We start from the raw sequence: 17,169 nt of genomic DNA on the forward strand, positions 1-17,169 counted from the left end.
ATCGCTGCTGTCGGACGAAAACCTTGTATCTCCGTTTTTGACGTTTTTCAGTTTCTGACATAGTCTGAAAATGCCTGTCGCCTTTACGTTATGTATAAATTTCATGAAGAATGGACCAAAAGAAACAGACCAAAAGAAACGGCCCAAAATTTCTTCCTGACAACGGCGATCTCATGACATATTTTGATGTAATTTATCACAATAACTATAACTATCATATTACTCAGATCTGTACACAATTACGTACAAAATCTGTCACCTAGTTTTTTTAAAGTCCTGTTGCAGTATGAATTGTATCAAGTTTTATTTGTATAGTTTTCTGTATATACAAAATGTAGCCTACAGTTGTTGGTACAAGAAAGTACAGTTGAACATAGCTAAGTTTTCAGTCTAGCTGTATTTGTCAATTGTTTTCCAAATGAAACAGACTGCAGAAAATAGCTGTATAAATAGCTTAATAAATAGCTGTTTGCAAGAAGTGCTACTTAGAAACCATTCTAATTAGGGATGGAAATTTACAGACATCTGAATTTATCTTATTATTTATTTAAAAGGCCCAAAACTCTACAACCAACTCAGCAGATATTGAATGAACAGGTTAACAGGTTCCTCCAATAGTGTTCAGACTGAAGTATTTACTACATAATTCACTGAAAAACTGTAACATACAAAGTATAGGATTATTACATACCGTCAGATCGGTTCCTGGTGGCTATATTGATAGTCTCTCTCCATAATATCCTCTTATGTTTGGGTCTTCAGGCTGCTTGTTGTCATGTGTCCATCCATCTTGTTGCTGTTCTCTGTTTCACCTAATCACATAATATGTCCAAAATACGAGCGTCATCTTGGCTTCAAGTGATAGGTGAAGCTTCATTGGGTCAGGAATCACTTTTGCTGTCCAAAACTTTCATGTGTGCAAGACTTCGCCAACACCAAAGTTCAAAGGCATCAGGATTTTTCCTGTCCTGCTTTTGCCAGCTTTCACATCCTTAAAGAACCACAGAAAGACCATAGCCTGGACAGTTCTGGTCTTGGTATTATGAACATATCGTTGCAAAAACCTTATTTTAGCTAGTGGAAACTGTTGTGAGATCACATGCAACCTTCACACAAATGACAGTATAATAGGTTCTCAGAGAGAAATCTGAGTATAATTCATTTAAAAATGTGGGTATTAGAATAGTAAAAATGGTTAAAATCAGTCCCTAATGCTCGCGCTTTGCCTCTGATATGGTCAGACCTGTTGAGATGGTGAACAGCTCATTGTAAGGTCAGATTAGACATACAGCATGTCAACAGAAACCACAGAGCTGTTGTTTATGCAGGTGCTCTGCTTTTGTTTTGACCGTTAATCGCATTTCAGAGTTCAGGGGAAGTTCACAGAGATGCTCACCTGCCCAAAGGTTTTGTAGTTAGCATTTCATTCATTTCATTCGTTCCTGTTATCAGCAGTTCCACTGCAGTCGTCTAAAGGGCAGGGGGTCTGCTTAAAGTAATGGAATGATGTTTTTGTGTCTATATTGTCACTAATATGCGCTCAGAAGTTTAGTTGAGACATTGAGAATAATCATTTCCACATTAAGCTATGATAGAACGATTCAAAAGTCTTATCTGAGTGTTTTTGCAGGTCATGACCGAGTGCGTTATGCTTTGATTTTTGCCCAGTGGGTGTGACCACAGCTGCCTGACTGATATAATAAGAGGCTGTGAATGTAGGCCTGGCTAAATAACACTTAGACAGCGAGTTTACCTCATTCCTTATCGGTTTCGTCACCGGGTCTGAGTTCATGCCCAAATAGTAACCCTTTCATGCATGGAGAAAATTAAACGTTAGCAACCACTTGGCTGAATCGTGAGACCAGTTTCTTCTGTTTAAGAAGAGCCGTTATCTTTAGTTTCATGGTTTACTTGAGATCTGACACCCTAGAAATGTGATCGGGTTATCGAGTACTCAGGCAGTCGTTTGAGGTGCCAGTATGTAAGTACTGAATCGGCTTGCTGGTAAAGCCACAAGCAGGAAAAGTCCCTCTCAATTATGGAGATCTACCCAAGTACAGTAGTCAGTACATCCCAGTGTTATTTAAGCCAAAAGCTACAAACTGTTTGAGGTTTGATTTTATCAGTGATTTCTAATGTTTTGAAAGAATAATTTGACCGGTAGTGTGAAGTGTTTAGGTCTTTCCCCATTCAAAGAGAGAGGAGTCTGATCTTGTATGATTGGAAATAGCTGCCAAGGCAGCTGTCGGGTGAACAGACCTTCCTGTAAGGACGTTGGCGCATTATCAAGAACATGTTGCCAGGGATGTGACTGAAATGGTAGAGATAGCACGGCCGCCTTTGGCGAGGCTGTATCACTAACCAGGCTAACTACTCTAGCTGACGTAAGCGAGGTCCACAAGCTGTGAAATATGTTTCAGTGACAAATAACATGTTGGCACATCATCCAGTGAGGAGAAGATACCATCATTACTCATCCAACATTGTTACTCATCCAACACAGAAAACTTCAGATTTCCTTCAGATATTTTTGAATAATAAAACTTCTATTTCGAGTATCGTCCTGTGCGTGTTGATAAATGTTTGTGCTGTCACCTAAAAGGTAAGCCTACAGCCATTACATTAAGGTCAGCATTAATGTACTACATTAATACTTGAACCTCAGACTTTGTCAGAATGCACACCCCTGTATAGCCGGTAACAGGACTCCAGTGATTGTCTCTGGTGTACTGGTCCACACAGAACACTCAAAGTTCAGTAGCTTCTTAATTAAAGTCATATTTAAGAAAATTAAAAATCAAAATGCATACTTTTTGTGAGGTTATGACTAATATTCTTATTTTTTTTATCTGTTTTTAATTATTAATGTGATAGGCTATGAGAGGGTGAATGTAGGAATGCAGAGACAGATATACATTTGATTTGCATTTTATACTTACTGTTCCTGTTACATTCATATGTATTTATGTAAATAGTCACATAATAAACTACATTTATATTCAGTGTACATTCTGTATTGACAGGTTTGAGTCTGCACATCCAACTTCTTACTGTTTTTCCGAAGTCGACAAATAACAGCAAAAAAAAAAATCCTGCAAAGCAAGACTGTGCTCATAACTTTTTTTATAATAAAAATTTCACCTCTTTTACTTAAAAACACGCTAATAATATTGAAAGTTTAATATCTGCACTTGCCACATAATTTCTCCACTTGTTCCAGTACCATAGGGGACTCAGGGGGTTAAATGGAGTCATGGACTAAATTGCGCTTTTTTTGATTTATTTTCTTGATTTATCACCGTTACAACAGCGCCAGCTGTCAGTTCGTCTCAGCTCGTCATTGACTCACCAGATTAATTGGGTTAAATGTATTTTGTTTAGTTGTTTTTGTCTTCCTTTCAAAGTTATTGATGTTGGTGATAATGGGCGGAATATTTATGCTCTTATTCTGCATTAAACACTTAAATTGAATGACTTTTAATGGCGTGAACAAAACACTGCTGTATGTTTAAGTGAGGGAAGAAAAGATGCAGTTTAAAACAGTGGGGGAATAAGTTTTACTGGTGAGAAGGAAGAGAGGCTGTTTAATGAATTTGACTTTGTAGCGGTCGGAGAGAGAAAGAGCGAGGGAGGGCTGGAGGAGAGAGAGCGAAAAAGAGACGGAGGAGACGGTCCAAGGCAGGATGCCCTCTCACCTCTACCTCCTCTCCAGCCAGCTCGGCCTTAATTAGGTGCCGTTAAACACCCGGGAATTCATTAAGGGAGAAATGGCCCTGTCAGAGGAAGCCATTTAAAAAAGATGATGGAAACCCTTTCCTCAAAATGATGGCTCCCGCCCTGACACTTCCTCGATAAGCAACGATACTTTAATACGTTAATTGTTAGAAAAATGGGGCTGTTAAAACAGAACCCCCAGATCGGTTTAATCGGGTTCGCTTCGGGGTTGAGCCCCACCGCAGCCTGCGGGCAGTCGCTAAAAGTCAGTGAGAATTTGTGGCTGGTTGTGTGAGATTTCGTGACAGCGCTGACCTTCTGGGTATTAGTTGTCAAATGTGGTGATGATTTCAGTGATGAAAAGCGCTCGGCCCTGCTCTTGTATCAACATGCCGTATCCCCGCCAGGCAGATACGCCGTCAGCGATTTTGCTTTACGTTGATCGAGTCAAGCTGCAGAGATTGCTAACAACAGCTGAATGAAGTTTTCTTTAGCTAGTCTCATATGAGTCTCTCATGATTACTTGACTTGGCTGTGTTGGGAGCTCCAGTATAACTTGGCTTGAGAGCCACTGCGCAGTTGTAACAGTGGTTGAAGTTTGGTCAGTTGCACTTGTGCTGGCTGTAGTGCACTCCTAAAAATAAAGGTGCCTTTGGCCTCCCAATCGTCCTGATCCTTGGTGAGTCAACTTATCAAATGTAGAATTGTACATGTAAAATATTAAACTGAAAGAAGTCGACACTACAACATTTATTTCCAGTTTATTTTTGAAAACAATCAGTGTGTTTATCTGTGTTGTCCATCTGCTATTTTTTTCTTTGTACTACTGAATTTGTTCAGTAAAGTAAGGATGCAGCCAGACCCTTTTCAAAGCAAGTTTTAAGCCATTTTGGTCTGATATTCAGATAGATGATCCGCTGTCCTTTGTTGGGTTCATCTAAGCTAACCGAAATCTTTCCATAGACTAACAGCTTCCTCTCCGGTCTAGGTAAATAAATTGTGGCCGCACCACTTTACAGACAGGAGTGAAGTTTTTATACAAGATGACTCGTGTGCACACTGTACGTGCACAAACTGAGTTTAAGCCGAATGTATCAGCTTTTGACAGCATCAACCATTTTCATTACACCAGGAATCCAAGAGAGCATAATTTTCCTCGCTCTCTCTGGATGGGTGAGATCTTACCCCCTAATTGCTCAGCACAAAGCCCAGCCATGCAGGCATCTGTTAGCTGACCTAACAGAATTAGTAAGTTAGCGTTCTCCTCCAAGCATGTTGAGCTGTCCAGTGACGTTGCGTTAGCAGCAGTTGGAGTGGGGTTTAACGCGTCTCCGAGGAAGCATGTACTACCTTTACCCTGCTAGCTTGGTGATGTTGTATGATGGGGGAGACCTTGCTCGCGGATGGACTTAGCCACATTAGCTATGGCTAAAAGAAGGATTCTCTGTGTGATGCTGTAGAAGAACCACTTTTTAGCCTTAACGTGGATGGTTCTTTGGAGAACTAGTTTTGTGAATGAAAATATATGAGTGTCAAGAACCTCTTTAAAGTTTTGAGAACGTCCAAATAACACACCCTTAAATTGGCATAGAACCTGTACATTATGTGAAGGTTCTTTACACCGTTAAAAGGTTCTTTACACTCACACTTTTAATGGTTCTGTGGGGAACCAACAGTGGTTCTAACACCTCTTTTTGTTTTTAAGAGTGTAGTAATGCTGGATTTCAGCCATTGCTATTGGAGTTTGCGTTTCTGCTCTATTTTTTAATTGAAGCTAACTCTGTGTTCCTCTGCTGTTCTGGTTTCTCCTCAGGAGCTGTACCCAGCCTTCTGCATCCACAATGGGGGAAGCGATCTGGAGCGCCTCCCCACCGCTAGCACTTGCATGAATCTCCTCAAGCTGCCAGAGTTTTGCGACGAAGACCTAATGAGGAACAAACTCCTCTACGCCATCGAGTCCTCCTCGGGCTTCGAGCTCAGCTGAGACGTGATTGTCTTGCACCACTAGAGAGGTGAAACGTTGTTGCCAGGGCAATGGGGACAGGAAGTGACCGGCTTAGGGAAGGGGCAGGCTTTCGTCTGCAGCAGATCTGCAGTGATTCTCCAGGAATAGTAATGTGTAAAACAAAAGAGAGACATTAAGAACAAAAATGCCTCGAGTGGAACCTCTGACCTTTTGAAGCAGGAGGATGCTCGGACACTCGTGCTGGAGGCTTTTGGGTGAGGACAGGGTGACACCAACTGTTTTGAAATTTTAACAGGACTGAATTTGGATCAGCATCAGTGGATTAAAAGCTGCATCAGTGGAAGCGATTCTACTGCTCAAAACCCTCGATGAGAAACACCAGACATCATAGACGCAGCAGTGCAATCTAATAACATGCGATGCATAATTCACCAAAGATTTTGCTAGGCTATTGTGAGAGTATTTTCAAGTTTTGCAGTGCTAATTTGGATGTTTTAAGAGAGACGAACAAGCTAAGAAGTTAGCTGCTCTCGGTCATGATTGTGCGGAAGATGTAGCTTTGCTAATAAAGACACAGAGGTTAGCTGTACTAACACAAGGACTTGCTAGAACATTAGCCTCTCTAATACAACATCATGCTAAAACGTGAGCCTTTAACACGAGCAGATACTAAAGATTTGGCTTTGCTAGACGATCTGACTGCTAAACACTTCAGCTGTGCTTATATGAGCCTTTCATACAGGTCTGTTACCATTTAGGCTATGCTGTCATTTTAGCTATGCTGGTTTTCATGCTTTATACAGTAGCTAAAGGAGTCATTTTTCAGAATTGAGTTCAAATGCTAAGTGAGAAAATATTCTGAATTGCTAAATATTTTCCACCTTCATGGTTCTGAAAGGCAGCAGCTGTTCAGATTCGTAAGTTTTGATGTATTAGTGGGTAGCCGTTTTTATTTGGGGAATTCACCTGGCAGTTAAAGACTAACAGTGCTGTGCAAAATTGTCAAACTTCATTTATGTCATTTCCAGTCAAAACGGCCAAGGTTTTCAGCTTCACGCAATTAAACAGGAAACATTTAACAGAAGCCTCATAACTAATGTAATATCAAATCTTTCAGTATTTACTGGGTCCACTCCGTATTACAGCTTCCATTCTTTGCAAGAGGCTTTCAGTTTTTTAAAGAAATCTTTACACACTTTTCCAAAGTTCAGTCTTAGAAGTTGGTTGCACTTTCTGCTTCTCACGATCCATTATTCTAAAACACTCTCACTGGTTTTGAGGTCTGGACCTTGTCCGGGCCAGCTCGATTTTCTGAGAACACCAGCAGCTTCTTTGTTTGACGAGCCTGTCTCCTTTTCTCAGCGACAGCTACACATCCTTTCAGACCCACAGCGCTGAGTCGTCCTCTCACAGTGGAAGGATGGACAGAAACACCTGTGGATGTTTTCAGATCTGAAGCAGCTTGATCTTCTCCTCTCTCTCAAAGACGAAAGCTTTAAGTGCTGTTTATCTGATGGGGGCAGTTTTGGTGTCAACCAGGTCTTCCAGGTGGTTGTTAGGAGCCCCATTTTCTCTGTAGCCTTTAATCTTTTTTAATAATTTTTGAACCCTAGATTTGGAACCTTTGACTTTGTCCTTCTTGGAGTGGAGTATCATACCTGTTCTCAGAAATATCTCCAGAAAATTAGCCGTTTTGACTGCAAACTAAGTAAACGAAGGGTGATCTCTGACTTTTGCACAGCATTGAATATTTTTAGAGGAAACATGAAGACTTAAAAGGTTACAGGGAGTAATAGGTGCAATAGGCGCAGCATTTGAGCATTAGTGTGGTAATAAATGATACTCTGGCCCAGGAAAATTCTTCAGATTCCTCAGATAGAAGTAGACTGATGGCATTTTTGTGAACTGATTGATGCATTTGGAGAGCACTGTTAGATGTTAGTACACGGTTTAATGAATGTGTGGTTTTCTCTACGTGAACATCAGACCGTCATGTAAAACGGGACGACTGCGTACGGACAGACTCTGAAAGGGACGTTTGGGCTCAGCATGGTCGTCTTCATTTTGTGTACTCAACATGTGGTGAAAAAAAGTGTGTCACTGGTTGAGCCTCAGCACTGAAACTGAAACAATGTGCAATAACGTACGCAATCATGAGCTCCAAAGCCGTCTGAAAACTGCAAACTTAATATCTATATTCTGTTTTTTTTGCCCCTTTTTCTTTAAAATATATAGCTGTTTGTGTATAAACGATTAAGCAATGTGAACTCTTGTTCCCAGGCTCCAGCATGTGCCTATTCATGCTATTCATTGCAATAGCACTTCATTTTTTCTATGTTTTCTGTCCACTCTTGAATGCTAAGCAATTCTTGCAGCTGCTGCTCCCGTTGCAGACTCTGCTTCGCCCCCTGCTGGAGACCTGACCGCAATGGACATGTGAATATGTACATGTGGACAGCTTTGAATATGTGGCGTTCTCTCTCTCGCTGTGTTTTGTACAGTTTCCTCATCCTTTCTCGAATCAGATAGCCCACCGACTTTAAAGGTTCAGTCAGCAGTTTCCAAGGATACTCATTAAAGGTGCGGTCAACAATGTGAGCCTAAATCTCCCAGCATTTTCATTAAAGGTGGAATCAGAATTGCCATCCTGCACCGCCCAGATTTCATATTGAAGGTGGAATTAGATATAAGATCATATGTCTCCTTGCGTTCACCATTAAAGGTGCCATCAAGATTGTGATCCTACATGTCCTGCATCTGCATTGAAGGTGGAATCAGCAGTTTTAAAAGATGCAGTCAACAGAATGGGTCTCCTTTTCCCCATATATTTATTAAAGGTGGAATCAGTAGTTTAATCCTGCATCTCATTGAATCTACATTAAAGGTGCAATCAGTAGTTTGATCCTGCATCTCATAGAATCTACATTAAAGGTGGAATCAGCAGTTCGAGCCTACATTTCCCAACATGCTTTTTAAAGATGCAGTCAACAGAATGAGTCTACAACTCTTCATATCTTCATTAAAGGTGGAATCAGCAGTTTGGTCCTGCATCTCATAGAATCCTCATTAAAGGTGGAATCAGTAGTTTGGTCCTGCATCTCATAGAATCTTCATTAAAGGTGGAATCAGTAGTTTGATCCTGCATCTCATAGAATCCTTATTAAAGGTGTAATCAGTAGTTTGAGCCTACATCTCCCAACATGCTCATTAAAGATGCAGTCAACAGAATGAGTCTACATCTCTCCATATCTTCATTAAAGGTGGATTAAGTAGTTTGGTCCTGCATCTCATAGAATCATAGTTAAAGGTGGAATCAGTAGTTTTGATCCTGCATCTCATAGAATCCTTATTAAAGGTGTAATCAGTAGTTTGAGCCTACATCTCCCAACATGCTCATTAAAGATGCAATCAACAAGATGAGTCTACATCTGCCTGTATCTTCATTAAAGGTGGAATCAGCAGTTTGATCCTGCATCTCTCAGAATCCTCATTAAAGGTGGACTCAACAATATGATTCCTCATCTTTGCATCCTCATTAAAGGTGCGGTCAGCAGCCCTCCTTAAAATCCTGATCAAAAAAGCCACAATACAACCTGAACCACACACCTGACTGTTTACAACCCCAGTGTTGAGCGTATTGTTTGAGAATTGTGCTGAAACTCGAAACATCCCATGTGTCCTGGATGATCGCATAACACGACTTTCTTGTCCTGAACACACAGACAAAAAAATCTATGTATCAGATTGTATGAAAAATAATTAAAATGTCTTTTTTGGGATTTTATTTGCAACAGAAATCTGTGTTTATTTGATTGAGTTTGTGTGCGCTCGTGCTGAGAAAGTGTGCATGCCTGGTTGAAAGCTTCATTTCTAAGTTTTATGGCCTTTGACATATAATTAAAGAAATATCCAGTGATGAAACATAGAGGGAGGCCGATCTGGCCCGGAGAGGCGCTTTTTGCTGGGCACAAATTAAGGCTGTGCGCGTTTGTCATAAATCTATTAGCCGGAGAAAGTGAGTGTGAGATGAGAGTTTTTTTTTTTTTAATTCATCCTTGGACCATTTCCATACCCCCCGTTCATTTCCCCCCTCTTTCTCTCTTGCTCTCTCGCTCGCTCACTCTCTCTCATGGCTATAGCAGCGGTCAGCTCCCTCCCTGAGCTCAGAAAGGGCTAATTGGGTCTTAAAAACCCGACTTGTCCCGTAGATATGAGGGATTGATCTCAATTATGGGGAGATTTATTTGAGCCTATTACCTTATAATGGATTGCAGCTCGCAAACTTAATGCTACTGGCCGTGAATCATGCCATGAGCTGAGCAGCACTGGGGTATTTCCAAAGGCTTTAAGAATCGTCCTTAAAGCTCCTAAGGTCAACTTATTTTATGCTGGAATACGAGAATCGAAGCGTTTAATCCCAGGGAATTCATTAAGGGTGATGGATGGGCTAAAACTGCTGTTTCACTGCGGTGCCTGGTTTTCCCCTCTAAAGAGAGCCGTATTCACGCATTAATGTTCTTCTTTTCTCCTTTAAGGCAAATCTGTAGAGATCAGTGTTTCTTAGACGTGGTTACAGGTTAGTCTGTTCTGAGAAAACTGACTGTTCATTCACAAATAAATAAGTGAACAAATAAATATTTGCAGCCAAGGGCCTGTATAACAATAACTTTCACTAACATGCCTGTTATATCACCTTGGAATCACCTGTTATATTAAGAATTATATGTAGAATCATAACTTCCTGTTATCTTTTTACTAACATCTTTTATCCTTGGGGTCAGTTCTGGTGGGAGATGTTTTCCCCTCCCTCATGACATGTGAACTAGCAGTGGTTCTCACACTGCTACAGGTATGGTTATATTAAGTATGCTAAAGGTGTGGTTATGCTAGGTTAGGTAGGTTACAAATGTGGTTATATTAGGTAGGTGACCTAAGTATTTTACAGGTATGGTTATGCTAAGTTGTAACATACCTACCTAAGACAAGCACACCTGTTACATACCTGTGTTACAGGTGTGGTTAGGTTAGGTGTGTTACAGGTGTGGTAATATTAGGATGGTGTGAGGCTGTTGCTAAACTTCCTTCGGGATCAATAAAGCATCCGTCCATCGGTCTATCTATCTATCTATCTATCTATCTATCTAATAGTCTCTGTCTATCTATCTATCCATCCATCAGTCTATCTGTCTATCTAATAGTCTATCTATCTATCCATCCGTCTGTCTGTCCATCCATCCATCCATCTATCTACACTGTATTTCCAAAGTATTCACTCACCCATCCAAATCATTGAATTCAGGTGTTCCAATCTCTTCCAAGGCCACAGGTTTATAAAACCAAGCACCCAGGCCTGCAGACTGCTTCTACAAACATTAGTGAAAGAATGTGTCGCTCTCAGGAGCTCAGTGAATTCCAGCGTGGTACAGTGATAGGATGCCACCTGTGCAACAAGTCCAGTCGTGAAATTTCCTCACTACTAAATATTCCACAGTCAACTGTCAGTGGGATTATAACAAAGTGGAAGCGATTGGGAACGACAGCAACTCAGCCACAAAGTGGTCGGCCACGTAAAATGAGCGGATGTTGAGGCGCATAGTGCGCAGAGGTCACCAATTTTTTGCAGAATTAATCGCTACAGACCTCCAAACTTCATATGGCCTTCAGATTAGCTCAAGAACAGCGCAGAGAGCTTCATGGAATGGGTTTCCATGGCCGAGCAGCTGCATCCAAGCCTTACATCACCAAGCGCAATGCAAAGCGTCGAATGCAGTGGTGTAAAGCGCCGCCACTGGACTCTAGAGCAGTGGAGACGTGTTCTCTGGAGTGACCAATGACGCTTTTCCGTCTGGCAATCCGATGAATGAGTCTGGGTTTGACGGTGTGAACGGTACTTGTCTGACTGCATTGTGCCAAGTGTACAGTTTGGTGGAGGGGGGATTATGGTGTGGGGTTGTTTTTCAGGAGGTGGGCTCGGCCTCTTAGTTCCAGTGAAAGGAACTCTTAATGCTTTTGATTTTGGACAATTTCATGCTCCCAACTTTGTGGGAACAGTTTGGGGAGTTTGGCCCCTTCCTGTTCCAACATGACTGAGCACCAGTGCACAAAGCAAGGTCCATAAAGACATGGATGAGTGAGTTTGGTGTGAACTTGACTGGCCTGCACAGAGTCCTGACCTCAACCTGATAGAACACCTTTGGGATGATTTAGAGCGGAGACTGTGAGCCAGGCCTTCTCGTCCAACATCAGTGTCTGACCTCACAAATGCGCTTCTGGAAGAACAGTCAAAAATTCCCATAAACACTCCTAAACCTTGTGGAAAGCCTTCCCAGAAGAGCTGAAGCTGGTATAGCTGCAAAGGGTGGGCCGACATCATATTAAACCCTATGGATTAAGGATGTCACTCAAGTTCATATGCGTGTGAAGGCAGACGAGCGAATACTTTTGAAACTATGGTGTATATAGTAAGTGGAGCTGATAAAATGGACAATGAGCGTAGAAACAAGGAGTTATAATGTTATGCCTGATCAGTGTATGTACAGTATATGTTGTATACAATAAGCAGTTGCCTACAGTTCAAACTCTTTAGAATGAAATATTCACGGCTACTTGAACTGTTTAGTGTATTGTACTGTATTTTCTTTTTTCTTCTCTTTTGGTCTGTACTTCCTCTTTCATCTTTAATAATCAAAACCATAAAACAGTTGTCTGATGATGCTGTTAAACAGAATGTGTTAAAAATGTTCAGCTGCTCAAAGAGAGCCGTATATTTCTTATTCATGGTCCAGCTGAACAGGCTGATGATAACATTCCTGAACCCACATTTGTCAAGCGTGTTGGAGCAAACACACTGATCTCAGATCAGGTCTCATCACTGCAGTGTAGCCCTGTTCATTGCCATGTAAAAGACATAAACTGACTCCAGATCAGCGGTTTTAGACACCTGATGAATGTACCTGGTGAGGTTTGTGTGAGGAGCCTCTCTGTAGTTGTGGAGGAACAGCAGCATTGTGGAATGCAGTAATTTGGTTCATTCAGAGGCTGACTCTGCCACCTGGTGGCCAACAGTGGAAAGTTACTAAACAATACATGGAATACTACTGAAAATAGTCTTTCTATTATAAACTGCTGTTTAGAGGATAAAGATGGTTCTTCAAAGATTCCTTAGTAGAGTAACACTCAAAGATCCCTTAGCATGATTAAAGGGTTTTTTGCATTATGACAGGGTTCATGTCCTGTAGATGGTTCTATATAGCAACTTTTTGAAAAGGGTTCTATATAGCACCAAAAAAAGGTCCTTCTATTGTTACAAGCTTGACATCGTAACCATAGTAGAACCCTTTATGGTGCTATAAAGAATACTTTTTGAAAAGTTGCTATATAGAACCATCTACAGGACGTTCTCCATCAATCTGAAGAACCCTTTTATAATGCAAAGAACACTTTAATCATGCAAGAACCGTTTTCTTTACTAAAGAACCCTGGAAGACTTCTTTTTGAAGAGTATGTATTGTATATTGTATATAAAGTGTATATTGGTTCATATGCAGAGTCATTCTATGATTGTGTCTGTGGGATTTATCATTAATGTCACCTGTGTATATAGTTTTATTTCTTATTTTAATTCTTAATTTAGTTCTTTTCTAATTTAGACAGAGAGACAGACAGATAGATAGACAGATCATCAGACGGACAGACAGACAGATAGACCATCAGATGGATAGATAGATTGACAAACAGATGGATAGGTAGGTAGGTAGGTAGATGGATGGATGGATGGATGGATGGATGGACCATCAGACATACATAGATAGACAGACAGACAGACAGATAGATTTTTAACATGTTTATTAATGAAAAAGAAAATATAGCACATATATAACACATATATAAATGAATTTGCTGAGGGGCGGGGAGTTGGGGGGGCTACACACTACTACACAAAACATTCAAGTACATATAGTGGGGTCCAGAAGTCTGAGACCACTTTAAAAAGACCGATTTTTTCTATTTAAACAAAGCAAAATAAAACGAAAAGTTGTAAAAAAAAAATTTAAATGTAAAGCAAAGAAACCATGACGAGTAAAATGAAGAATACTGAAGATTCTGCACTGTTTCCGGGTCACTAATCACACATAAGCAATGTTGAGACATTAACCATGTTAAGGCCTTTTTTACAGAATGATCAGAGCTTTTTTTTTTGTTAGTCTTATTGCTTTATTGAAGCTCGTGTTCAGACGACTCTCAAGTGGATCTGATCTGCTCACCAGAGGCTTTTACACAAACTTGGGGAGTCCACAGCAGCTCCACTGTCATCACAGCAAGAGGGACAAAATACTGAACCAAATACAAAGAAATTCTGAAATTCATGTTTAAATTTGGTAAGATTCTCCTTTTCACTCAGATTGTTATGCTGATAATAGAATTTGTGTTAAATAAGAAAGGAAAGCAAAATAGAAGCATGTTAACTTATTCACACCTCTGTTTTAAGAGGACTAAACTGATTCTTTATAATGTCTTTTTGAAAGGCAGCAAAATTGGCTGATACCTGAGAACATACACTTGTGAATATTCAACTTTACAGTATAAGATTTATCATATATCCAGTGCATTTCTCTCTGCGGTTTCCCAAAAGACCAAATAGTACATTTACACAGTAAACAAAACTTCACATCAATATTAAGAACAATAAAGCTGAGATTTTGCCAAAATGATTTTCACATATTGACAATACCAAAAGAGTGAAGAACTGTCGGGGAGTATTTGCTACAGAATAAAGAAGCTGGGTTAATCTTATGTTTACATTTTTTAAAAAAGTTTCCAGCTGGGTAGATTTTAACTGACATGTCTGTAACCCTGTCACGTATTGGCTACGTGCTGGTCAGATTTACTTACAGTGCTTTAAACATGTTTTTCATTAGGAAATGCCCTCTCATGGGTCCGGTCATGTGGCAAAACATTGTTTATTGAGGTTTTGTGAATCAGTAATTTTATGATGAAGTAGTGTAGGTAGAAAAAAATAACTATACACTGTTAGAAATAAAGGTTCTGTTCAGGTACATTTTTCGTTCATCAAGGTACAAACAATGTAAATGTTCCCTCAAAGGGACAACAGTGGTTTTTCCAGGGGAAAAGTTCGTATTTGTATCTTTTCATAACCAAATGTTTTAAAACAGAGCAATAAAATAAAAGCCTGGAGACGAGACTTGGTGTGTGGACTAAATATAATTTCAAAGGATTATGGTGCAGTAATGTTCCCTGACTAAAGGTACCGAGATGTACCCTTGAGGGCCCCACCCCAGTGACAGTTTCCTAGCTTTATTTCTGAGAGTGTATAGTGATAAAAATAGACCAGTACATGCGTATGCTCTACTATTCAATCGTTCAAATGGTGGGAGGGACTTCTTTATGTCTTTCAGGAGAAGTGAAACTGAAGTCCAAAGCTTTTCATAAGTAGAATCCAGTTTCTTTTCAGATGCAGTCGTTCTCCAGTTTCAAGCTGGTCCAGGTTTTCCTCTGAGGAACAAACACCACGACTTCAGGTGAACTCAAAAGCAGGGAAAAGGGCCCAGAAACTGGTAATGTCGTTTATTTGCTTATGTGTTATTGGTGAGAGCTTTGTCTCCTTCTTTTCTTTCCATCCTCTTAAAAACTGAGATCTCTCAATTCAAACACTCAATTTGGATTTTAGAGCTTATGTAGATTATTAGGTTTAACTGGAGTAACTTTAATCAGTGTCCACAGTTGTTTTTATATGGTTTCTCTTAAAAATTCACCTAGTCTGTGTAAAACTGTACTTGTGAAGTTATACTTAGTGTTTCTAAATTGCAATATTATTCAACCAGAATTCATCCAACTACTAGTTTTGTTTCATTCAGATTCATTGACATCTCTGTTATGTGAAAAGCTCTACAGTACATCAGTATTGATTTCTTATGACTCACTTATGCAGTCCACAGCAGGCTTCCTCAGATGGTGTAAGAACAAGGGGCATGCAAGTTCAGGTACCACCCGTATAGACCACCATGTCAAAAGGTATTCCAAATTGTGGGGGTGTCCAGTCTTATCCACAAAGGGCCGGTGTGGTTGCAAGTTTTCATTTCAACACTGCAGGGGATCACCTGGTCAGCAGTCTGAAGGCTGAGACCAGCCGATTGAACAAGTGGATTCAGGTGTGCTCCAGCTTATTTGGAGTAAAAACCTGCATGTCTGATGTATGAGTGCACATCATCCCTTACTTTGACCCCTGCCTTTATGAGCCTATGGATTGGCTTAGACATTTCATGCTCAGTTTGTTCCCACTCACATTTAGCCCAAAAATTCTCATGGTTGTCTCCGTATGAGATCACGTCTGGCTCTGCGAGACTACGCCAGAATGAGGGATTGTGACACTTGACTCTGCTTGAGAAAAGAGTCGCAAACAATGATTTTGCTCCATATTATGTTGCATACTAACTTTATGGTTTAGCTTGTAGACCTTTTCAGAGAAATCTCTAAACCAGGTGTATTATAAACCCTCTCTATAATAGCACAGTCACTGTCAGCTTTTCTTTAAATAGCAACGAATGACTCAATTCAATTCAATATATCCACTCTAGACTCATATCCAGCTCTTTAACAAGTATTTGGAAAGAAAATAACAAGGACATCACTTAGTCATTCGTATGTAAGTGAGCTTATATGACATTATGGTGGCCATGTGACAAATTATTCCTTAACGAGAGGAGTTTTTGTAAAATCGGTACAAAAGATATGAAATAGTCACTGGGGTGGTCCCTTAAGGGTCCATCTCAGTACCTTTAGTCAGGGAACATAACTGTACCATAATCCACTGAAATGATATGTTCTAAGCTGTACTGACTCCACACACCCCGTCTCGTCTCCAGGCTTTTTATTTTACTGTTCTGTTTTAAAACATTCAGTTATGAAAAGGTACAAATATGAACTTTTCAACTTATTTAAGGTTCACAATTGGACCTTAAAACCACTGTTGTACCTTTGCGGGAACATTTACATTGTTTGTACCTTGATGAACGAAAAATGTACCTGAACAGAACCTTTATTTCTAACAGTGTATCTTAGTCCAGTCAAAAATCCAAAAAGAATGAATGAATAAATGAATACATAATTACATAATAATAACCATTAAACATAAAAGGCAGGGCTTCACAAAATCAGACAACTGTAAATCAAGTTTTTGAGGGTCAACCATCTTATTTTTGGTCAAAATCAATGTTTCTTTCAAGATGTAATCATATGCATGAAAAAATGAATGTATTTTGAAAATAATACATAGTGATAAAAAATACATCAAAACATGCATGAACTCTACTAATAAATCATTTTATGGTGGGAGGGACTTCATTACTCATCGTGGTTTTGGCTTGCAGCCTTTTTCAGAGAAATCTGAATGGTTATACACACCCTTGATAATTGCACCGTCAGTATCAGCTACTCTTTAATAGGCTGTAGTGGTGCGAGCTGAAACATTA

General features: G+C 40.0%; 1 protein-coding gene across 1 annotated transcript in view; it reads left to right on the forward strand.

Annotated features, from left to right (window-relative positions):
- Positions 1-9,464, forward strand: part of ube3c (ubiquitin protein ligase E3C) — a 66,029-nt gene extending 56,565 nt beyond the window's left edge. The window contains 1 exon segment of the mRNA XM_036596802.1: positions 5,528-9,464. Coding sequence (XP_036452695.1) covers positions 5,528-5,698 — 171 coding nt within the window. The 3' untranslated portion in view covers positions 5,699-9,464.
- The last annotated feature ends 7,705 nt before the right edge of the window (positions 9,465-17,169 follow it).

Source organism: Colossoma macropomum, unplaced genomic scaffold, assembly GCF_904425465.1.
Source record: "Colossoma macropomum unplaced genomic scaffold, Colossoma_macropomum, whole genome shotgun sequence".
Classification (NCBI taxonomy): domain Eukaryota; kingdom Metazoa; phylum Chordata; class Actinopteri; order Characiformes; family Serrasalmidae; genus Colossoma; species Colossoma macropomum.